This window comes from Nyctibius grandis, chromosome 2 (genome assembly GCF_013368605.1).
Source record: "Nyctibius grandis isolate bNycGra1 chromosome 2, bNycGra1.pri, whole genome shotgun sequence".
Taxonomy (NCBI): Eukaryota; Metazoa; Chordata; class Aves; order Nyctibiiformes; family Nyctibiidae; genus Nyctibius; species Nyctibius grandis.
In genome coordinates, this window is record NC_090659.1 from 24,471,661 (window position 1) to 24,495,611 (window position 23,951).

At 39.9% G+C, this 23,951-nt stretch overlaps 1 protein-coding gene across 4 annotated transcripts in view; it reads left to right on the forward strand.

Moving 5' to 3' along the window:
- ABCG1 (ATP binding cassette subfamily G member 1) overlaps positions 1-23,951 on the forward strand; it is a 56,832-nt gene that overhangs the window by 19,673 nt on the left and 13,208 nt on the right. For all 4 annotated transcript variants that reach the window (XM_068422028.1, XM_068422048.1, XM_068422039.1 and 1 more), the window contains 5 exons: positions 16,233-16,350; positions 17,110-17,242; positions 18,669-18,719; positions 22,503-22,648; positions 23,345-23,468. In XM_068422028.1, the coding sequence (XP_068278129.1) occupies positions 16,233-16,350; positions 17,110-17,242; positions 18,669-18,719; positions 22,503-22,648; positions 23,345-23,468 (572 nt within the window). The remainder of the gene's footprint in view (positions 1-16,232; positions 16,351-17,109; positions 17,243-18,668; positions 18,720-22,502; positions 22,649-23,344; positions 23,469-23,951) is intronic.

Consider the following 23,951-nt stretch of genomic DNA (forward strand, 5'->3'; position numbering starts at 1 on the left):
ATTTTTGTGGGCAAATCCAAAGTATGCGTTTGATTAAGTTTTGAGTTTACCACTCTATGTGAAACTAATCCTGGTGTGACCTTCACTTTATTAATGTATAAGGGTCTTACAAAAGTGCTTTGGATCCTTGTAGAACATACTGTAGCAAACCCTTTCATTGTATTGGGACGATTTATCATCAGCAAATAAATGGAGAGTGTGGGAGAGAAGAATAGAGTAGATCAGATTCTGTCCCTGCTCCAAGATCTTGATCTTAATAGTCAGTTGACTAAGAACATGGGACCATGAATCTGACCAGGGCATGTGGAGGCTTATGTGCTAATGGTAACATCAACTGTGAAATACAGAACTCCTCTTACAAATGTTACAGATACAGAAGTGGAAACTCATCTGTTAGGGGCAGATAGCAGAGCTCAAAAGCAGTTTGTTAGGTCTTCATTGGAAGTGGAGTGGTGATTCATTTTTAACACGTGCATACAGGAATTTTAAAAAATCATAATATTTGCAAAATGTTGTGATCTGATGACAGAGCAATGTTCTGTGCTTGTGCCATTACCCAGGGTGTTGCAGCCCGTGTCACTGTAATGTAATTTCACCCCTTGGCAAAAAGACAAAGACACAGGTGGTGCATTCACCACTTGCACCCAACGGTCAAAAGCATTTAGCTAGCACTGAAATGAAAGCTAAAGATATTAGAGGTGTGCTCATTTTTCCATTTGCACACAGGCTATAGCTGTCATTACTTCCCCTTGCTCCGTCACATACATTGAGAAAAAATTGCATGTAACTTTGAATTTGTGCATCTCCTGTGTGGTGCGGAATGCACTGCCCTTCAAAGGACTGTCTGTAGCCCGGTAGACTGCAATTGCTGTATCACTGTGTGTAATGAAGCTGCTCATCTCGCAATGAGATTTTATGTTATCCTTACAAATATCAGATATTTTTAAAAACATGGATTGCATGAGTGGTTATACCTAATAGACAGTAGACCACATTTTCCCTTGGGCATCTCATAGCAGTGAGAGACAGGCTTGACAGTCAACTTCGTCTGAGTCCATGTAGGCTTCTACTGTGTAAGAGGCAGTGGCCAAGTTAGACAAGAACCAAGGCTCTCTTTATAGACAAAAAATTTCACTGATGGTCAATGGAGTGTAGGTTACTATTAATTTCATCCAAAATGAGCCAAACAAGTGACTCCACGTTTACTAGGAGGAATAGCTGTGGTGCGGTGGCCCCGGCCAGCAGCTGAGCACCCTCACAGCCGCTCCCTCAGTGTCCCCCACCAGAATAGGGGAGGGAGTCAGAAGAGCAAAAGCTGAAAACTCGTGGATCAAGATAAAGGCAGTTTAATAAGTGAAGCAAAGCTGTGTGTGCAAGCAAAGCAAAATAAGGAGTTTATTCACAGCTGCCCGTCGGTAGGCAGATGTTTAGCCACTTTCTGAAAAGCAGGGCCTCAGCACGTGGAAAGGTCACTTGGGAAGACAGATGCTGTAACCTCAAACGTCCCCCCTTCCTCCCCCTTTCCCCCAGCTTTTATTGCTGAGCACAATGTGATATGTTATGGGATATCCCTTTGGTCAGCTGTCCTGGCTGTGTCCCCTCCCAGTTCCTTGTGCACCCCAGCCTACTCTAAAAAAAGAAAGCCTTGACTTTGTGCAAGCACTGCTCAGCAATAGCCAAAGCACAGTGTGTTATCAATACTGTTTTAGTCACAAATCCAAAACACAGAACCATTCTACACCCAGTAAGAATAGCTCACATGCAGATGTTTACATTATAGATGTTTGCAGCTGGTTAAAATACATCCCATCTTGAGGTTTTGAGTTCCTGATATATCAGTCGGTATTCCTACATGGATGCTTTCGATCCCTTAGCTTGTGTCAGCTACTGAACTAGCGTAAAACTGTGCTGTTGTATTGATTTTAATGGTGGTGTGTTGTTTTACAGGCACTGAGTCTGGAGAGTGCCTGTGGTTTTTAGGATCAAAACAAAACACAGATGTTGTTCTAACTGTCTCTCTTCATTATTTCATTTAAAGCGACAATATTTGCGAGGAAGCCTGGACTCTTATCTCATTTTTCTTTCCTGTGTGTACTGATATGTTAATAGGTAGTATAGATAAATGACTTACAGAAGTATGTTAAGCATAAGTAGACCAGTCATATAGAAGTCATTTGGTAAGAGAATAAAGAAACTTTAAGAGACAAGTCAAGTTTAATTTTCTGGTAATGTATCCAGCTGACATTTTTTTGAAATGTCATTGTCAGTTTAGTTGGTTGTTTGGAAAAGATGGAAACATGTTGTCCTGACTTTGGAAAACAGATGTATTTTGGAATATGGTTTACAAGGACATCTAATTAGAAGGATGTGAGAAGACCAACACTCTTTATATGAGTCTCTCTTACTAGTGATATACATGAGTCTTCAGGCCATTAACATAGCTTATTTCTTTTGATGTACTTCCAGTTTGTGGAGGAAGCAACTGCTTTCACTACCAAGTTTTTACTGTCCCAATAGACCAGTTGGATCAGCCAACGTCCAGCTTAAGTCTGCCCATAACATACCCCTTGTTTTTTCATTGAACAGTTGAATAACCTAATTGCAAAGAAGGACAAAAAGTGTCAAAAGAAGTTACAGGTGTTACAGGGAAATGAACCAATGCAGAGATAAAGTATAAGTGAAAGGGCTGTTAACACAGAGGGTCTCCTGATGAGCCTATAATGAAAATCCATCTGGAAATTTTCAGTACCCTCTTTTTGTTGGAAAATGGTAGTGCATCAGAGTAGAAACATGTTTCTTCGCTGTATTTTTCTGACTCCATTTTCATGGAGATTTGTCAGGTCGAGGACTTTCTAGTTAGGAAGAGAGAAAACCCAATCAAGCTGATGACCAGGGCACTTGAAAATGTAAGACATCCGAGTCTGAGTTCTTGATCCGACTCAAGGACACAGAGTTGGTTCACCCTCATCTCAGTGTGTTCCACTGGCCTCTGAAATGACTTGTTAATGGTTTGTAAAAAACACAACCAAACAAAAAATCTGCCACCAAAACTCAAAGTTGAGTTTTCTCTCCACATCAGAATAAGAATAAAATGGAAACTTGAGGTGGAAATCATGCTTTTGTGAAATGAATTATTGCTTCACAACTTGCTTTACTAATAATTTTGTAGATAATTTAGAAAAGACAGGGTTTCCAAAATGCTGAATGATTCTGATGCCTTATTTTAGCATGTCCTGAAATAGTGAATTAAAGTTCATTAGCCTTTTTTTTTAAATTTCAAATAATTTTAATGTGTACATTTGAATTTTTGTAGTATGTGAAATAGAAGGTAATCAATTTTATGATACTTATACTGCAGTCTAAGTTTATCTATCAAATGATTATTTTTATTTTGAGTGTGAAATGTTAAAGAGTTTTCCTCTTGAAAACTCTCATTTTTACATGGGACATATTATTGATAAAACATTTAATTGCTTAGGATATATGGTTAGCAGCGAGAGTCAAGCTTTGTTCATGCTGCTCTATAAGCTCCAGCTAATCCATAACATAAAATGTAGGTCAGCTGCAGCTTTTTAAAACAGATGGAAATTTAGTAGTTTATGATATTTCAATGGATGTAGGTCCCTGCAAGGCTGCCAACTTCTCCAGTTCCGAATTGCGAAAAAAGCAGAAATCAGACTGCTGAAAGCCGCTTATTCTAACTTGTTTTCGTTCCAGAAGCAGCAATGCCCTGTGCAGTTGGGTTTTGTTTGTAACATATTCAGCACTGACATGCTACAGAAGATGATAATTAATTCAGTGGTGTTTAGAGAATTTTATGTTTAGTTTGCTGACAACGAAAAGTATTTTAATTTGGGCAACTTCATTAGTGTAAATATTCAAGAAGGAAGATAAAAACACAGTTGTTCTAAGGAAAATAAGAGAACTGGAGGTAATCCAGAGTTTATTTCTGCACATGCTTCAGGTTTTTCTTTATTTTTACATTCAGGATCATAGGCTATATCTGTTACTAGATTAATGCTAGAATATAGTAAATATTATCCTGTGTTTCTATTTCATGAAAGCGTTGAGGAGAAATGGGCAGAATAAGTATGGCTATTTCTAAAAATAAAGGTCTCTCAGGACACATGCTCCAGCCGTCCATGTGGCTGTCCACAGGGACGTCCTGCTGCTGTAGGAGCTTCTTCAGCCTCAGACGTTCTTCTGAACGCAACTCCTGTTCTCCTTCACTGAGCTCTTCCAGTTCTGGAAACCAATTGCTGAAGTTTATCCATGTCTCTGCTCCTGGGTGCATATAGTAGAATTAAAGACTCAATGCACAAGTTTAAAATTAACTTTTTAAAACACCTTGGATATTCGCCTCTGAGTGTATTTCAGAGGATTTTCCTGGCTTCAAACGTTCCTCAGCCTGCTTGTGGGAGAGGATGGGATGGGAGCCATGGGAATGTGAGTAGGTGGAAGTGCTTCTTGCGCTTTGCAGTGCAGAGTTGGTTTGGGAGGGTGGGAAGAAGCAGGAGAAGGATGTGCAGAAGTTGTTCAGGTCGGATGGCCGAGGTGCTCGCCGGTCGCCTGTTCTTCAGAGAAAGTTCCTGCAGTGAACTGTCATCACTATTGCAGTTGAGTAAGACTGTTGTGAAAAACTGTTTTTTGTTTGGAGTCAAATGTAATATTTTGAGTTATTGAAGCTGACTTGTGAACTGTGATGTTTTAATGGTCAAACACTCTGGCAGCTTTTAAATTGCAGTGACCAGGACTGAAAGCAGTTCTCAAAATCCAAGAAATGTGGCTCCCCATGTGGGTAAGGGCTAGGGACAAAATCTTGTCTTGTGAACATGTAAATCATCTCAGAAGTCTGCGTTTAAACAATAACTCTTGTTTCTAATAGTCTGGGAAGAGGTATGTTTTTTTCCCATGCAGTTTGCAGGAGACATTTCATCACATTCCAGTTTAACCTAGAGTTTGTGATAAAGATGTATACAGAAGTACTAGGGAAAGCTTTTCTTTATACACCAAGCTCTTCAGACTAGATACTGCCATGGGACCCAGCTTCAGCTGCTTCTGCTGTAACTCTAGAAAGCGCCAAGGCCTTCCTCTCCAGGCCTTATACAGGTAGGTAGGAGGAGAGAGCCAAAGTTTTACTTCTGCTTTTTTTCCCCTTCCCGCTTTCTTGCTCTGTGCATGCCTGTGGGTCAGGACGGGCTGGGAGGAGGAAGGGAGAGAGCAACAGTAAAAAATGTGGTGACTCTGAACATCAACACAGGAGACCCAAAGTAATCTTCTCTGAGGAAGGAAGGGTTTCTGTCTCCTTTGTTGCAGAGTGACCCGGCTGGATCTTCACTTCAAAATGAAGGCAGACGGGGCAGTTCAGTTCATAACAGCTGCTGGGCTATTCTGGAGTATCTCCTATTTGAAGATTTTTTTCAAAAGGGAAGGGATGTTGCGAAGAGTTCTGGTTTTATCTGTTTGTAAGACTGTGAATAATACTATTTGTACTTTGAGGTATAAAGGTACTGCAATTATGAGAAATCGCTCTCTGCCTGACTGGCATACGTAAACATCTTTCATCTCTAAATGTGTGTATCAGGCTCGTGACTTCAGTTTGTCATTCAAGGGAATGTGTCAGCCTTTCATTTGAAATTGCGTTGGCTCTTCTTTTGTCAGGAAAGACCTTTCTTGCGTGCTTAAGTAACAGAAACAAAGGCAATTAAAAAAAAAAGACAGCAAAAAGCAATTATCAAACACGGATTAGGCTATGGATATTGCTTTGAAAAGACGTTTCCACTAGATTCAGAAGAAAGATGAAGCTGTGCGTCATTCATACATTTTTTTTTTTCCCTTTCATGTTTCCTAAGGGTTGAAGATAAATTAGGGTAGCTATTTTCTGTGCAGGCAAAGTGCAAGCTATGCCCCAGATCTCCAAATGCTTCAACATGTAAATACTGCTGCTGAAGCCATCAGGTCTTGCTGCAAGTACAGATGTATTTGCATTCATGTTTGAAGGTTACTTTCGTTCATTGACCCATTTAATTGTCATTCTCTATCCTCAGTTGCAGGCATATGGCTTCATGTGCATGCGTATGGAAGATGAACAGCTTTAACTCTCTCAGGCAGAAACATTCAACAGAGAAACAGACAAGAACCGAATCTTGCCATGGATGTATCTGATTAAAATGAGTAGTCGGGACCCATATGTAATCCTAATCATCCTGTAAACCTCAGTCGAAGGCTGTAACCTTGCTGTAGGAGCAGCTAAAGGGAGCTATACAGAAAAGGTGAACACAAGGATAAGTCTCGGAGCAGCTGTTCCAGTGGGACTTGTATCAATCAATATGAGATATTTCTTTAAAAAGAAGGATGTCTGGTAGTTAGCTGGGCCTGTTATTGGCTCAGGTTGCATTGAAGGATTACTTATGTACTTCAGCTCTGCCCGGTCATAGCTGTAAAGAGCATAATCTTAAAGGGGGCTGGCACAAAACCCATTCATCTCACAGCATGGTGGGGAGGTGTAATCAATAGTTGCAGGAGCAAGGAGGTGTGCCCACAATGCTACTGACTCCTGTTCTGCTTCTCTATACTGTTGGAGGAATGTGTGTTTCAAGAAAGTCTGTAAATTCTGTGTCCACCTGCAAGCACTTCAGTCTCCTGTTATTTGGTGGTGTGGGTTCTGTGTACATAAAACCCCTCTTGTTTTAGAGAAACATTGGCTGCCCAGGAGATGTGATACAGCCAGACAAGGCGAGTGAGTTTGTACAGTCTATTAAACCTTCAAACTTGAAATTATGGGGTTGCAGATCTTGCAGCCTAACAGACTGTCATATCGAATTAGTTATTCTCAAGAAAAGCAGTATTCAGATACTAAAATAATGGAATGAGTAGCCACTATAACACAGAAAGAGCACGGTGCACATGACCCTCATTTTGAAGTTTCGAAAGAGTGAGATCTTTACTTAGTCAGGGCTTTTTTTATTTGACTGCACAATGTGGACTGTCAGATCCAATGTCTTGCATAAGTTTAATACCTAGTCCAGGGATCTGAGAGAACAATGACATTAAAGGGTCTTTTCAGATTCTTTATAATCTACAGTTTGGTTTAAGATTCTCCCTCTGCTAGAACTAGTTTTTCAACTAGTTTGCCATCTTCTCATCAATGTATTCTCTTTTATTATACATGTCCTACAGTAACTAGGGATTTCATATTATAAATCTTGGCTTGGGGGCTTATGATCTCTCTTTAGGCTCCAATTAACTGTATGTTTTACTGACTTGCCACAGAAGGAAGTTAGCTGATACGTTTAGCACAAAGGAAGTGTGCTGATAGAAGTCAGACCATAGGCACTCACACAAACAGAATTCAAAAACTGCTTTAAAGTTTGTTCTCAAAGATAGAGCTTTTGATTAACATCTAATCTTCCAAAGCACATTTGTTTTTTTCAGGCTTTGATATTTTCTGGTTAAGTTTGAACCAAGTGCTACCAATACAGTCATGTGTTCTTGAGCTGGTAGATAGCTTGAAGCAAAAATTTGTAGAGTTTTTAACTGTCCCCCGGTATCAGAGTGCGAAGTAAGTGCTAAATACTAATGATAAAGTAAAAATACAATGTCTAATACATTTGTACATCCTGAACATGGGCAGGATGCTCTTCTTGATATGTTCATAGGAGGCATCTCGAACATGTGGAGTGCCAATCCAACCTGAATATTTTGAGTGTGAGATTTATGTGCCTAATTACTGCAGTCATGCAAGCAAATGAGGCACCATGATCAAATTGACATTTAAAAAATACAGAAAATATCTTGATGTCCATTTTATTTGTGACTGATACTGAAATCAGCCATGATTTTGTTGGTAAAGGATATTTATCACAATATCTAGAGGTTTGGTGTATAGCCTAAGCCAATTTGTCCTGAGCTCCCACTATAGTTAAAAGAAAGATGCACTTCCAGAGGGTTATTTACCCCTTCCCAGAATAGGAATGCAAAATAGGTAGAATTAATTGCCTGTTAGGTGTGCCTGCCTGTTTCTCTCTATTGGTAATGAATAGGTCCTAAACAATGAATTTAGGTTAGATGTCAAACACTTAGATGTATAAAATTAGGTAGATTGAATGCTACAAGGCTTGCTGTGCGCATGGGCTAAGATCTCCATCTAAGTTATGAATAATCCGTCCCATGATCACTAAGTGGGAAGTTGGCTGTGGATCAAGAGCCGTATGTTTAAGAAGGCCTAGTTGTGGGCTATATTAAGAGATACAGTTGAGTCCACCACAAAGAAAGAGCTTTGCTGTGCAGGGGGATTTCTTTTTTTTTTTTCTTTTTTTTCTTTTTTTTTGTGTAAAGCATGAAAGGCTTATTATACTTTTAGGTTGAGAGGAGTGGATTCCTCATTTCTGAGTTGGAAAGGACTTCGAGGCAAAGGAATTTGATTTGGTTCCTTCAAGCAGTCACTTAGCTTTTCTGCCCTCTCTGTCCTGATGTTTCGGTGCCTGGCATGCTGTTTTATACACATTTACATAACGAAGGTCGTTTCTCTGAGGCAAGGTACAAGAATGCATTACAATTGTAAATTCCCCTAATTGTCCTAAAGCAGGGCTCAGAGCTTAGACAATGGAAAATCCTATTGTTCTGTGTCCCTGAGAGATGCGTGAGTAGAATAGAAATATATGGACGTGTGGATTCTAAAGCTAAAGTAGAAAAATTATTCATAAAAAGGTTTATTCACTTGTGATACACAAATGATCATGGAAACCATGAACCACTGACCTGTGAGTTTACAGACAGATTTTATTTGGTACACAGTTACCTTAAACATGTTTATTATTTATAGTGTGTCTTTGCCCCCCAGGCATTTTAGAGGTACAGTTCAGGCCAATGTATAATTAGGAAAGTTCATATTATTAAAGCAATATATTTTTTTTACTCTGTTTGTCAGGAAAGTGGTTTCTGTCCCACACATTTTCTGGAAGTTAAAAGATGCCTCTTCCCAAGTATTGGTACCTGTAATCGACTTTGACTTAAGCCTGTTTGAGCTCAGTGAGGAGCTTGGGAAAGATATGTCCTTTTAAAATAATCCTCATCAAGCGTTTTTTTAAGTTCAAATTATTTAAATAATTACCAATTGATACAGATAATCCCTCTCATCTGAGAATCTACAAACTCTTACTTAAACATTAGCAAACCCTGTCCATACCACTGATAGGATAGTGTTCTGTACTCCTGTTGTTAGTGGGGAACACGATGCCCTGGCTGGTTAATAGCAGAGTCAGAAACACACAGAAAACATCTCCCTGATGGTATGTCAACTTAGGGAAACAGCTTGGCTTTGATTTAGATGAGAAGCCCCAAGTATCTTCATTTTATCATTGGGAAGTGACTTAATTTTTGTTTTATACTAAAATAAACAAGCAATCGAGTTTGGAATGAAATGGCCCAGCATGAATTGTGCATAAGGGGTAATTTCATTCGACTAAGTCCTGTTTTTGTTTCAGAATGGAAAAGAAAAGGAATCTCAAGAGATGGATTCTTGGGTGGCACAAACTTCTGGAAGGTGCCCAGCTGCTGAAGGGCCTGTCCCACCTCCCCGCCCTGCTTGTGAACCATGCCATCTTGTCCTGGCAGTGACAGTCCTGCAGCCCATGCAACTGGAAACAAGCCCTCTTTGCTGTTAATTTCCTAGGAATGGTTTCCAGGTGGACGGCCTTGCTCTCCTCACTGGTTGTGTGGTCGCGTTTGAAAGCCGTCTCAGGGAAAGTGAAGGGAAAGTGTCCTGGGAAGAGAGGGCAAAGGGCACTGACCCCTTCAGTAACAAAATCATCTTCTGTTGCTGTCAGCTGCTTCTGAAACTATATGCTCCTAATAGCCCAGGCCCACAAACTGGGCCATGACCTTGCGATGGCTACTAGTCACTCCATGCATCTCCTGGCATACGTACAGCTATCATGTTTACATGCACAAACTAGATGACTGTGTCACTGCTGAGTTGTAAAATGGAAGTGTAAATCATCAGGAACTAATTTACACGCACAATTATGTTGTTTATGTGCAAAGAAGAGGAAGCTGCACCTCTTTTCATGTGCAAATAGACTATGTGGTCGTGACTGTGCGCTCAGAAAATAGAACAATAAATGCAAGATATTTACTGTCACTGCCCTCAGTGTTCTGCGGCGCCAAGCTGCTGGTCTTCTGTAAGTGCATACTTGCTTCTGGGGTTTAGGAAGATTCTTAGTCAGTGCAGGGAGGGGCAGAGGAAATAAAGCATGAGGAGACCGAGAGAGACTCCCATCAGATGACGATATGGAGTAGCTTTCTCCAAGAACTTCACGTAAATCTCTGTGCTGCCACTCCACTGATCTGTGTGGGTCCCTTGCAACTCAGGACATTCTACGATTCTATGATTCCTTGCTTAGCCTGCCCCATGGGGACAAAACTCTGTTAGATGAAGCAGGACAGCATAGTCTCTACCAGGGTAAAAATGTAGGTGTTTTGCTATGACAGTGGCTTCTTCTCAGGAGTGAGAACAAGGGTTGAGAGGCAGAAAGTGAACTAATAATTAGAGAAGAATTGGGCAAGAGGACTTCTTGTTGGTGTATTTACATCTAGGTATATGGAAAAAGCTTTTTTGCTGGTGTAAAAATGATAAATATGTTTCCTAGCTAATGTTTTGTTATATCTACAAATATTTCTAGTGTAAATCTGGCCTTGGGCTGTTATCTGTGTGTGTATTTCTCATCTTGTACTTCTGTGTGGAGTTTCTGCCAGCATTCCCCAGCTGTTCAGTTTCCTGATATAAATCTTAAGAGTCTACGAATGAAATGTTTGCCAGATACCATGAGGATGCTTTCCATGTCTGTATGGACTTCTGCAAGCTCTTTCTCTCATCCATAAGTCACTAACTGTCCATTTGATATGATATGTGACCTGTTCAGTCTGTTTTTCCCTTACTTGCGTTGTTGCACAGTAGGTAATTCAGGGAATGGTCTTTACCCATTGAGGTATGGGTATGGTAGATCTCGGGGGCAGCGGCAAAGTCATGGATTTGCTAGGAGCATTTTTCCATAATAGGAGGACTCTCTACTCCTGCCTCAAGGGGAAAGATATGGATGTGGCATCTTGATTCCACTTCTCTTATTTGGATTTTGTGTTGGAGAATTCCCTGGACTTTGGCATAGTTTTTTTGATTGAAACAAGAGGGAATGAGATGAGGGTTAAGCCTATAAATTTTAGAATAGGAAAATGCAATGGAGATTCTTTAATGGAACAGGGTTGGTATACAGTGCCAAGAACTTGCTGCGGTTTCTCTTCATGATTTAACAAATAATTTGACTGATGGTACTGTAAACGAACAAATTTGTGTATTTAAATTGAAATTGCTGTTTAAAAAGTATGTTGCTTGTTGAAGGTATTAAAGTAAGGCAGGTTAGTAATATAGTACTTGCCAGAGGTGTCTTCTGTATTTCCAGCTGGGTGTTTATGAGCAGGAATATATCACATCTGATCTAAAAAAACACCACAAAAAGACATAGAAATATAATCCTTTTTAATAAAGAAATGGTGCACTTCTACCTGGCTGCAGGTGGGGCGTGTGGAAAGAGCAAGTTATGATGTCTTTGGTTTTGACATTTAAGTGCATAGACTGATTATTTTGTGTCTCGGTTTTCAGTTGTTTATAGTTCTGCCAAACTTGAGCTGTTTGAGTTGAAATTTCCTATGTTACCTATTTGCTATGGTGAAGTTTCTGAGAAACCTTTGAGCAATTTCAGGCCAGTGGTACTTGCAGGGTACCAACAGCTATTTCCTACCTTCGGAAGAGCTCATGATGAAAGAGAAACCGTTCAGATATATTGGGAAGGGCAAATCCTGCTCTAATTGCAGCGAGCAGGGAAAGCCTGCTGTGCTTACCTGGGACCTGAGATGGGCTCTTGATGGCTGCAGAATTAGGCTACTACGCCTAGAAACTTCTAAGAGTCTGTGTGACATTTCTCTGAGTAACAAATGAGTATATTACTGGCAATGAAATGCAAATGAATGAAGCATTTTAGTCAAAAACCTAGAGACTGTATTTACCTGAGGAAATTCACTCTAAGTATAGGAGTTCTAGTTATGATTTTTTTGGTGCTGATTCAGACAGATGCGCTCCTACCCTAAGTATGGGGAGAATTTTTGTGAGAATGATAAAACCAAATCTCCCCAAAAATCCTTGTAGAACCCATGAGGAAGCAGATAAAACCATCAACACGTTTCTCCCTTTCTGAATCCATTAGCAAAAATTTTGGTGACTTGAACAACAAGAGCTCCCCTAGCATCTTCATCAATACAAGAGGTCACCCTCAATCAGCTCATTAAACAAGGGGCTGCTGTGGGCTTTGTGCTGCAGCCAGGCAGTGAGGGAAATCTGCCTCTTGAATGAGAGTCTGTTCAGGCCAGTCATGTGTTTCTGGCTATGAGTCTTGTCTAATATCACAGTGCCTGGTGTTTGCTTTCAATGGGAAATCCTAACACGGGAAAATGAAACACATTTTGCTTCTCGGAAGAAGCAGTTGAAATCCAGAATGTAATGTGAGGTGAAATTAAGACCAAAAAATTTTGCATCGCTTGAATTTTCTGTTTCAGTTTTGATTTCTTACTTCTTGTATTCTGTTTTTAGTGGGTTGGACTAAGAAGGTTGCTGAGTGCTTTTTCTGATTGGTGATAGTGTATTAATGTCCTGTTGATAAATTCATATTTTGAGTAGTTCTTGAAAACCGATATTTGGATTCCCATGGGCGTCGGCCCCTAAATATATTTTTAAGGGTGAGGCCACAGTAACTCAAGGAGGGGACGTTGGAAAACTGAAAGGATCCAAGCTATTTTCCTTTGGAAATCAAAACAGTTTTAAGAGAAATAACTGAAAGTCATGATGTTAAACTTGGTCGTGATGTAAGTCCAGTCCAAAAGGAGACAGTCACTGCGGTGCTTGAACTGAATGGCCTGCAATATCCATCCATCTTGGGGTGAGTTCCCTTTGAGGTTCAGTGTTTCATTAAACTCTGGCGTTCCAAAACTCCTTGCTGCATGGATCATGAACTGATGGCCTAAGGAAAATGAGGTCAGCCAGGTAAACCCGGATTGAAGGTGGTCAGAAATTTCTCATATACGGCAGATGGATATCAAACAGTCACTGCACTGTACGAATACAATCCCCTCCAAATGCGTAATCTGTTTCTCGTGAAAGACATGTGGCCCAATATAGAAGTTTTGGGTCAACCTGATTCAGTTAAAGATTAGCCTCAATATTCTGAAAGAAAAGACTGTGGTTACTTATGGACTTTAATTCCTTACAAAGGATTATACTGGGCACCACACTACTGCTACAGTGTCAAATCTTTTTGTGGGTTTGCTAAATTAACCTTTGTAATAGAAAGGCTTCTTATGTGCTTCCAGTCAAAAGAAGAGATGGCTTTGAGTTTATAGCAACTTAAAATGCGAATGATTGGGATCCTGATCTAAAATTCATAGTTTTTTGTGTTGCTTCTTAAATCATGTTCCTCTACGGCATTGCAAATGAGTTGCAGAAATGTGGCCTGCTCTGATTTAACATTGTGTGCAGAATACTTAAAATGGAAATCTCCATCAGAGGGGCAGAAACAAGTGCAGGTAATGAGGGGGAAGATACAACAATTAAAGGTAAACTGGTTATCATTTGTGAAATTATGTTTGGAAAAGTGCCTTTAAAGGATGTAGCATTAGGTCTCACAGTCATATATAGTGAGAGGAAAGGCTTCAGTTTTAGGTAATGGTATGTATGTTGATACATGTTTTCAGACGATGAGTGTTTCTTTTAGGTTGTACCTCCCTCAGTAGTCATGGCAGTACACATTCTTTGTGCGCCTCTATAAGTTTGTACAATATTTACTGTCCTGATCTTGAAACTCACAATGGGCTGACTACTACGAAACTCTGACAAGAACCCTTTGCCCTGGAAATCTAGGTCAGAACAAGCCCATATGATAGAAATTGTTGTAATGGAGTTACCGTACAATGTTCTGTCATGTTGAACTGCTTTGCGGGGCAGACAGGGAATAGAGACAGACACCAATGAGTACTTTACTCCGTGCACTACATGTGGGACCCGGTGAAAGAAATCCTATCCCAGTGGAAGTTAATGACAGGCCAACTTGGCCAGCTTTTGACCAGTGTGAGAAAGAGTTTCCCAGCTGTGCATAACTTGTGTGTGTGGTGGGTGTGTGCATAGTGCAAGTAATTGGTGGTAAAGTCTAATGTTTGAGTCCCTTACAAATTTAATAGGCTTGGGAGGTAGTTGGTTCTCATTGCACTTAAGGGATAGTAAGAATGACTTTGTCTCTAGAGATCCCATTTAGTAAATATTGTCATGTTTGAAAGGTCTGATCTCTTCCTTGCACTTTTCCTTCAAATGCTGATTTCCAATGGCTGGTGACATTGACGTGAGGGACAAACTTGTTAGACCTTGTCAGCGTGCCATGGGTTTCTCTCTTCGAAATAGCTACTCCTTTTGATAGATTGTCTTTGCTTTTGTTCTTAGGATTTGCTCCATAAACAGGCAATGTGAATACACTGCTGTTTTCTAGGACATTTGCCGTGAAAATGGTAGGATCAAATACTTCTAGAGAGATTTTTTTTGTGGCTACTGCTTTCCTCCTGGGCTGGGGAATGCTTGGAGAAGAGTATTGGCTGTGGATTTGGGACATCTCATGGCAGCATTACGTTAATGTTTTTGTGCAAAAGTTTGCTGTCCATGGCATTGAAAGGGTGTGAATGGAGACTAGAGAAAAGGAGAAAATTTAAGGAGAATCATAAGCAGGGATGAAAGGAAACCAAGAAATAATGGAATTAGGAAGAAAGAGAAGATAATCCGCCATTCATTTTCTAGGAGCTTGCAGACAAGGTTATTTTTTTACAGCATTTCAACCTTCCAGCTACAACTTATGCTAATGATAATCACAGCACTGGTATAGTTTACATGTGGCATATAAATGCTGCCTGCATATACACCAATATGGCAAAATGGATTGCCAAATCCCAGCACTGCTTGTAACTGGATCTTCCACCCTTCTGTTTTGGTTTTAATTTAATTACAGAAACATTTTCAACATATGAGATTGGTTTTTGACACCTTACTTAACATTTTTTAATTATTAAAAGTTTTAACTAAAAGTGCTGGTAATTAAATTAAAGTAAGAAAGCAAAAAAAAATAAAAGGGAAAGAGATCCTGAAAAGTTTAAATGCCGGTCAGGGCTCTCTCCACCCTCCCCACCCAGTCGTTATGCCTTAAAATGGGAATCATGCAGATGGATACAACTAAGTCTGAATCTGGAATTCTGATTGAAGTCCTGTTTGCTTACACCTAGAGTAACATGGAGTTTGGGGCTTTAAATTCAGGCTTATTGGCAAAGGTAATTTATTCAGGAATAAGGTGAGATATTTGAAGTTGGGGGTGTGGTTATTCTAGACACCTTTGCCTGAGGACATATTTACTGTGGCATAAGCTTGTGAAGTGGATTAATCTAAATGAGAAAAAAACTGTATGTTCTTAATCTGGAATAAGCGTTTCCCTGGGAATTATTTTTACAGAGTTATTGTGGTCAGTCTCCCTGCCTAAGACAAGCCTTTGTAGTTCTTATGATAAAAGAGTCCTTATGGTAAGAGAATGAAGCAGGATTGTCTTTTCCTGTATATCTCCTTTTGCTGTGTTTCTTGTCATATCGCTTTTAGAAAGGAATGGACAGAAGCATAGGGCTTTGCCTTTGAGATCATGCCAATTACTCTCCAAGAAGTTGTTGTTTTGGTGAGAGGGCACGCAGAATTTTAGCATTGAAGCTGCAGTGATTGGAGGACGGTCTGTTCCAAGGCTGTGGAGTTATGTTAGCTGTGGAGTATTAGATATGGTAACAGAGACACCAACATCCTAGTAAAATACTCTGAGAAGACACTTAGCAAACAGCAGCAAGGCTTCTTAGCCCTGTTTGAACATTCCTAGAGTGAATCAAGAGTGTGTGATCCTGTAATCTCACCATACTACTTCTGTAGTGGGAGCAGGCTGTCGCTCCTGCTCAGAATTTGGCTTTTGATAGTTATTGCAGTGTGCTGGTCTTAGCATCAGCTTCTCAGTAGGTACCTACTAATGCCTATTTTTCATCATTGTTTAGAGGAAATAAACTTTCATTGCCTGCCAGACATGGTTGTGAAGAGTTCAGTGAACTTTTCTTTCTCCTTTCAGGTTATAAGACCCTTTTGAAAGGAATTTCAGGGAAGTTCAGCAGTGGAGAACTTGTTGCAATTATGGGTCCTTCAGGAGCTGGGAAGTCAACGCTCATGAACGTTCTGGCAGGATACAGGTCAGTAACAATGAAAATCCTGAGTAAGACAGAATCACCTAGCCTGAAGGCTTCTTGGAGAAAACAGCAGAAGAAATCTTACCCCAGTGTTTGTAGAAAAACAGGTATTTCACAGATTTTGAATTAGATTCTTATTGCTTATATTTTTTCTGTTTGTCCTGTTCTGATCACTTAGGATTTGTCTGTTAAAAGTCAGATCCAAAAATAGGAAGCAATTTAAAGTCCAAAACACCAAAAAAAATCCTCCTTTCTAGCTATGTAACAAATCTGACTCTGTCTTATGTTTGTGATATTTTTTAAATCACACTTTATAAACACTTGAAAAAATGGCTCTTTTTAGTTGCCACTTTCATAATGTTGGTGTCTTCTTGACCCAACTGCAATGTGTGAAGTGACTGTGGTTCAGCTTCCTGGATTCCCTGTTGTGTGGCCAAATACAAAGTGTCTCTGTGTTGTTGTCATTAGGGCATAAGGAACAGGATAGAGAAACCTAAAAATCCCTTGAATCGCTTGATGTTTTTTCAGACATTCGTATAAGACAGCACACATTTTATATTAACTTTGAGTGAAAATTTCAGCAACGTTGTGTGAAGCCTCTTATGAAAGAGAGCATAATCATGAAATAAATTAGTTTCTATCCACAGTATCTGATTTATTCCATAGTGGGCAACGATTACCTAAGAATTCCACATGCTGAGGCCTGTGGCAGTACAAGTGAAGGCAAGATTCACCCCTGGTTATTTTCTTGCTTCATTTCAGAGAGATGGGAATGAAAGGAGAAATTCTTATCAATGGACAGCCTCGTGACCTGCGCTCTTTTTGTAGAGTCTCCTGCTACATCATGCAAGATGACATGCTCCTTCCTCATCTGACTGTCCAAGAAGCTATGATGGTGAGCTATGTTTCTTGCTCTAATTTATTTGAGTGGGAGAAAATGGAACAATCTCTGTGTATTGTGCACGTGTTCTTACTCCTGGTAATGCCATGAGCCGTTATCTCTATTTGCTCCCACTCAACGAAAGTGCTTGGACTGCGATGCTGCCTTGGATTCCATTTCAGGCTTATCCTTCTAGGAGTTGTCTGAGCATCTTTAGCTTTATCGTTTTCAATTCATGACCAGCATTATGATTTGGAAGAAGATCTAATGCTGTACTCCTTAGACCTCCCAGAGAACGGAACCTGCAATTCTGCACAGAATGAGCCTTTGTAGGCACCATTTTTTTTCTTGGATGGTGGTGGAGTAACCTTGTCTCTCCGTTTCTCCCCACCTTCCATGTTCTGACTGCAAAGTGCTATTTTGACTTGAGCATGGTCTCTTTGCTACTTCTACTCTTTCATGCCTTTTCTTTAATAAAAACATTGTATAAAATCTCTTCCAGTTCTTCACAGGAAAACAGGAACAGAATAATACCAAGACTTACAGGCAGTGTAGATTCTTCTTACTGTTTTTCATAGCATCAAGAAGTTTACTAATTGCCAGCTTGACCAATCAATCTAGAAGTGCCTGTTGCTCAGTTTGAGAAATGATCCAGTTTTTCTCAGAGGATGTTACGAAAATAAGGCTAAGGTTGATCACACTGTATGCCAGCATCAATTCAAAAATTTTAAGGCCAGAAGAAATCACTGTAGTTTTTATGTGGCTAATTTTCTGCAAAGTCTCTTCTCTGTGAGGAGGTTTTTCTTCTCTTTTCTTTACTTGAACATTGTAGTTAGAATCCCATAGGAACACTTTTGTAGAATTGGGCCCAGATGATACTTGCTGTCTAAATTAATCAATCAAGGCTCTGACAAAAATAATTACTTAACAGTTTAATTGCTTCTAATAAGGGTTCATCATAATGTTTTGTGGAGCTGCCTCTTAGGACAGCAGATGACATCTTTCACAAGATTATTTATTTCTGTACTCATTTGTTCACATCCTGGAGAATGGCAGAGTTTTTTGGTTATCCTTATGATACAGACGAAGCACAAGTAACCTGTGATTCTAGCATTGCCTGGGAAGTTAGTGGCTATGCAAAAAACATGACTCTCCTATCTTCCTCTCAAGCTCTTTGACTTGCAGAGTGGCCTTTCTTTCTAATACGCTTTTTGTCAGATGCTTGAGTGATTGGTTAAGTCAGGTTATACTCAGTTACCTACTGAACAGGCATATGTGATGCTTGTGATTAGAACATTATAGTTCAACTTAAACTTTCCTGACTGGGTTGAAAGAAGTTGTTTAAATGGCACATTGGGATGTTGTTCCTGAGACAACCACTGTAACTGGTTGTTGTGCTTCAGACCTGTTCAAAATCAAATTCCATCATATTGCATTCCAGGTATCTGCTCATCTGAAACTTCAGGAGAAAGACAAAGGCAGAAGAGAAATGGTATGTATACAGTCCATCAAACTGAGAATTTTTGGGCGTGCCAAAAAGGTCCATGAAGTGAGCTCTGTAAAGTGGACACTTGTAATGATAGAATAAATCCTAACCTCAAAGTTGACAGGTATCATTATGAGGGAATGTTTACTACAGTCTATATGAAAATTGCTTTCAGTATGAGACTGAGTAGATAATTGTAAAAGATCTGCTGAAATAAATCCACAGGTTTTGTAGGATTCCTTTCAATGTACCTTAGTATCGTAGATTCTGTTACATGCATGTCTTGAGGGCTCAGGCATCTTGTGTGTGGTGAGATAAATCAGTCATGTCTGGCACTGGTGAGTATAGGCCTTAATTTTTGCAAGGACTAGTGAAAAACGCAGCAGTTCTTGTAACTGCTGCAGAAATTTCTGTGCTCGTGTTTGAAAGCATTGATCTTTATGGCTATGCTGGTGGGCATATTGTTGCACTGGACAAGTTAATGCAGTTGCAGTTAAGATACAAACTAATGTATTTTGAAGCTGTGTTGCATGACTGAGTTTGGACGAGTGGGAAACCAGGCTAAAACTTGCACGTTATCTTTTCTAAAACACTGGGAATGAGTTGCACAATTTACTCTTGCACGTTTGCTGCACTGTCCTGCTTCTGCCTGCGGCTGACATCTGACTTTCCTGAGTGGGAGAGAAGTCCTGGTATGTTTTTGCCCATGGAAACCTATAACCCAGCTGGACCTGTGCTAGGAAGTGTGCTCCTCTCACCCATATGATTGCCATGATTCCTCCCCATCGTATGATCTGACACAGGGCTGTTCTTTTAAAGAAGAAATGTTGGAGGTGTGTGACCAGACAAAATGGCTTCAGACGTGTTAGCTTGTGCACGAGGTGGCTTTCTCAACTGAATTTGGTTACCTCAGTTGTACTTTAAAGGACTGGAAATGTGTCCTTTCTACACATTTATTCTGCACTTAAAATGTCTGGGCCTGTGTATTCCTAACGACACTCAGAGCTCAGGAGCCTATCTCTGCTTGGGTGGAGTTACCAGAGCATGCTGAAGCCTAGGAGAGGAACAGTTCAGTGCTGCACAGTGTTTCAAAACCATATATGCCCACAGAGGATAATGCCTGGAGCTAAAGATAAACAAAAAATCACAGCACTGGTGAAAGCAGAGATGGTTTAGGTTGTTGAGAGAGTCATGAAAAGTGAAACAGCTCAGAAAGCGGAGGTTTCTGAGCTGTTTCTGGCTTCAAGCTGTGTTTCAGTCCAGCATAAGACAGCAGCAACAAGGACACAGTATGTTCTCTCATACACTGCCTCCTTGAAAAGGAAGCCTCTCTTACATGGGGGTTATGCTGAGGGCCAGTGGGGCTCATGTGATGACGTGGCCCCATGGCTAACATTGAGATGTACCTTCCAAGAAAGCTGGCTGCTCCTTCCACCTTTGTTAGGGGCATGTATGTTACTCTGGACAAGTCTTCCAGTGGCTTAGTAACTCAGTTGTCCCACCAATGAAAAGAGAGTTACTATTGGTATGGGAACCTCCCAATGTTTTTGCTGTACTTACTCCTGTAAAATTCAAATTTTGGGCTTTCCATGATTTTTCAGTGTTCTTTTTCATAAACAGAAGGGTTAGATTTTAATTTTGGTGCATTTTGTGCTCCCAAAGCCATGCACTGAGGAGACCCTCCGTGGGTAAATTAGGAAATCACACAGGGGACTGGAAGAAGCCACTTTGCAGGAGTCAACTGAAACCAAGTTGTGCAGGGCGAAGGAGGAGATGAGGGGACAGGGCAGTGGAAGTGGAGCATGGATATGAGAAAGTTGTGGCTTGCTATCTCAGGAACATGAGAGGCTTCCTGGTCTTCCCCAGACGCCAGTTTAATTCATTTTTTTTTATCTGATGGAGGCCTGAACTTGACTTGTTGGAATTAACCATTTCAGAGAAGTCTCTTATTCTAGTAAAAGATGCCTCTGGCAGTAACCGACATGTGATTCTTAAGCAGAGGTTTATAAAGGAGAAGGTGAAACTGCTTCTGACCCACCTGGTGAAAAGTATACCCTTTGCCTGAAATGTGGAAACTATGGCAACTTCAAAGGTAGAGCAGCCATTTTTGTGGCTGTCTTTTGTCCATATTTATTTCCAAATTGGAACATTTGGCATTACTTCAATCTCAGAGAATCCTTGAAAATCAGAAAGAGCTCCAGAGAGGGAAACTTACAGGAATCAACATATGTTTGGTAGCTTAAGATTGCTTTGATTCTGTGAAATACTTTTTTTTTAAATAAGCTAAACACAGATTTTTTTTTATTGAAAAATACATTTGTTTAGAAACAGTTGTTAATTTTATTTGTACTTTGAAAGTCTTAATTCATTTACACTTTGGTAAGTTAAGACAAGCAAGTTAATTTACTTGTTCACACTGTCACTGTAATTACAAACAGCTCTTTGAGGAAAAAACTGTGCTATGTGCATTTATTCAACACATAGTAGAAGGGCAGTAATTTTCTGGTTAGTGTTACTGGCCTGTGCTGGACTAGATCATTCATGTTATTGTTGTGAATAGTAAGGTGAATGATTATCATAGATAAATTTTATGATTTATGCACTTGTGTTAGCAAGATTACAGATGTTTGTTTAAAACAGGGACAAGCAAAAAATCCTCTAGTGAGCCATAGTTTATGTTTCTAGTTGACCTAGACTGTGCTGCCCATGTGCCTTAGGACCCTTCTCAGAGGTAAAGGGAAGGAAGTAGTTGGGCTCTTCTCTCTGAGAACAAGGGTTAGTGGGTTTTGTTCTTTTTTCTCCCCCTCTCACTGAGAGAGGTAACTCCTGGAAATCAGTCGGGACAAGTGAAGGATCAGGCCCTGGTTGGTCTAAACAATTTTTCCGATGTTAGCCACCCTTTCTGGAAAAATCCCTCCATCCAAGCAACTACAGGCTCCTTTTCCTGTACTTCAGTGAAGTATTAAATGTCTGGGCTTTCTACCTTTTAACTGGTAGATTTTTTAATTGCACGAGCAATGTAGCTTGGATTCACTCAGTTTTATGTCCATGTTTTTACTGATGCCAAAGAGCTATTTTCCTCATATAGGGCTACCAGGCCAGATCTACAATCACTGAAACAGAAAAATTCATAGCAACTGGGATTGTTTTCCTTTTGCTCCAAAGACCCTGGGACAAGCTGTGCCCTTCCTGAGGCTGTGCCTTGAGGAAATCTGAAACATCTGAGTACATGTGACAACTGAATTGGCTCTGAGGAGAATGAAAACACTTAAAATCATTGTCCGCACTTTAAATGTGTATAGACTGTGAAGAACAGATGAGAGAAGAGCAGGTCATTGCTCTATATAAACAACTGATTTTTATTATACATGTTTCCAGTCCCTTGTAAATACAGCCTAGAAGTTCTACTGAAAGAAGCTGCTTGGTTTCACTGTGTAATAACTCCTCACATGCTGCAAAAGCTCTTTTGATATTGGTGCCATGTCCATGGGGTGCCATAGAACTGATTGATTGCCACTCGTTTTCACAGGCAAGGCTTCCATACTGAGACAGGTCATGTAGGACAAACAAGTAGAATTTGGGTCAAAATAGTAAATGGTAGGCTGTTAAGCCCCACTGAACCTAATAAATGTTTAACATGCACCTTTGCTACATTAGATGGAAAAAGGCTTCAGTGTATGAATGGTACAACAAAGTCATGAGCTAATTTACATTCTCCAGGAAAATCAGTAAAGAGGCTTTTCTTTTGTGCTAACAAATTTAAATGATGCATTGTTGTGTTTGCTCTAGGTAAAGGAAATATTGACAGCTCTTGGTTTGCTGGCATGTGCCAATACGAGGACTGGGAGTCTTTCTGGAGGCCAGAGAAAGCGTCTTGCCATTGCTTTGGAGCTGGTGAACAATCCTCCTGTCATGTTTTTTGATGAACCAACCAGGTACTTCAAGGCCAAAAATTAAAGATAGACCAGATATAAAGATATAGTAGAGCAGTGCTGCAGAAAGGCTAGTCACCTGTAAGTCCTTGGAAAAGGCTCATTTTCTGTTACCTGTAAGTACTGAATAAGGCCACAAGAAATAATTTGACTTGGGTGCTTAGTGCCTTGGGTCACTGCTGTAACTGACAGATCATGGGACTATAAATAATTTTTAAGGGGCGCACAAACTGAAACAGGAAGGAAGAGAAGAAATTATTTCCAGATTGTGGTATGAGTTTCCTTTTTCAAGCAAAGATAGCTTGAATATAAGCATTTTAAAGTGTGACTTTTAGTAATGAATGTAGCATATTTAGAATCAAATTCTGTGATCAGTCTAGGAGGAGGCTGGGAGAGCTATGAATATGTATCTATTCATTAAAGTTGGGAGCATTTAAATCTGCAGTCCTAAAATGTAGAAGTCCCTTAAGGCAGATTTGAGAATACTCTTTATTTTTCATTCTCAGGCATGCTTCCAACTTAATTAAAAGACTGATAGAGAAATACAAGGATAAGGTTGGCATATGATAAAATTAAACTGCTACAGAGAAAATGTATAAAAGGATCATACTGAAAGACCAAAGTAGCAAATATGTGTGCTAGTTTTGAGTGGTGCCTATGGACCTGCGGATAACAAGCTGCTTCTGTCCTTTTATTCAGTGGCTTGGACAGTGCGTCATGTTTTCAGGTTGTCTCTCTGATGAAGGCTTTAGCCCAAGGTGGCAGGACCATCATCTGCACGATTCACCAGCCCAGTGCTAAACTGTTCGAGTTGTTTGATCAGGTATTATTCTCAAACTCTTTCTCTTTATGTGTGGTTTAGGTAGGTTATACTTTCAAGGCTACACTCTTTAAGTAAAAACATGAATAATTCTAGTTCCAAATCAAATAAAGAAAGTAAATAAGTAAGCACAAAATAAACTTTTTTATTCTGTTTTTTTCTTCTTCTCTGCCCATTTCCATTATTTACATGTAATGTTTTTAAAGAATCTGGCTGTTATGTTTGTGAAATCATGATTATTGGAATTCTGATTTTCATGCCTTTGCCTACCACTGCTCCTGAGCACAGGGCTGTCAGTAAAGTAAATTAGAGTAATTTAGGAGCAAGAGAGCTTTCGTACCAATGTTTGCAATGTTGCTAGTACACATTCTCATCCTAGCTACACAGGTGTAAATTCAGAAGAGTTTATTCATGTGAAATAATAATTTAAATGAAGTCATTTGGAGATCTTTTCACAAACCTAACAACAGAATGTGGACGATGCTT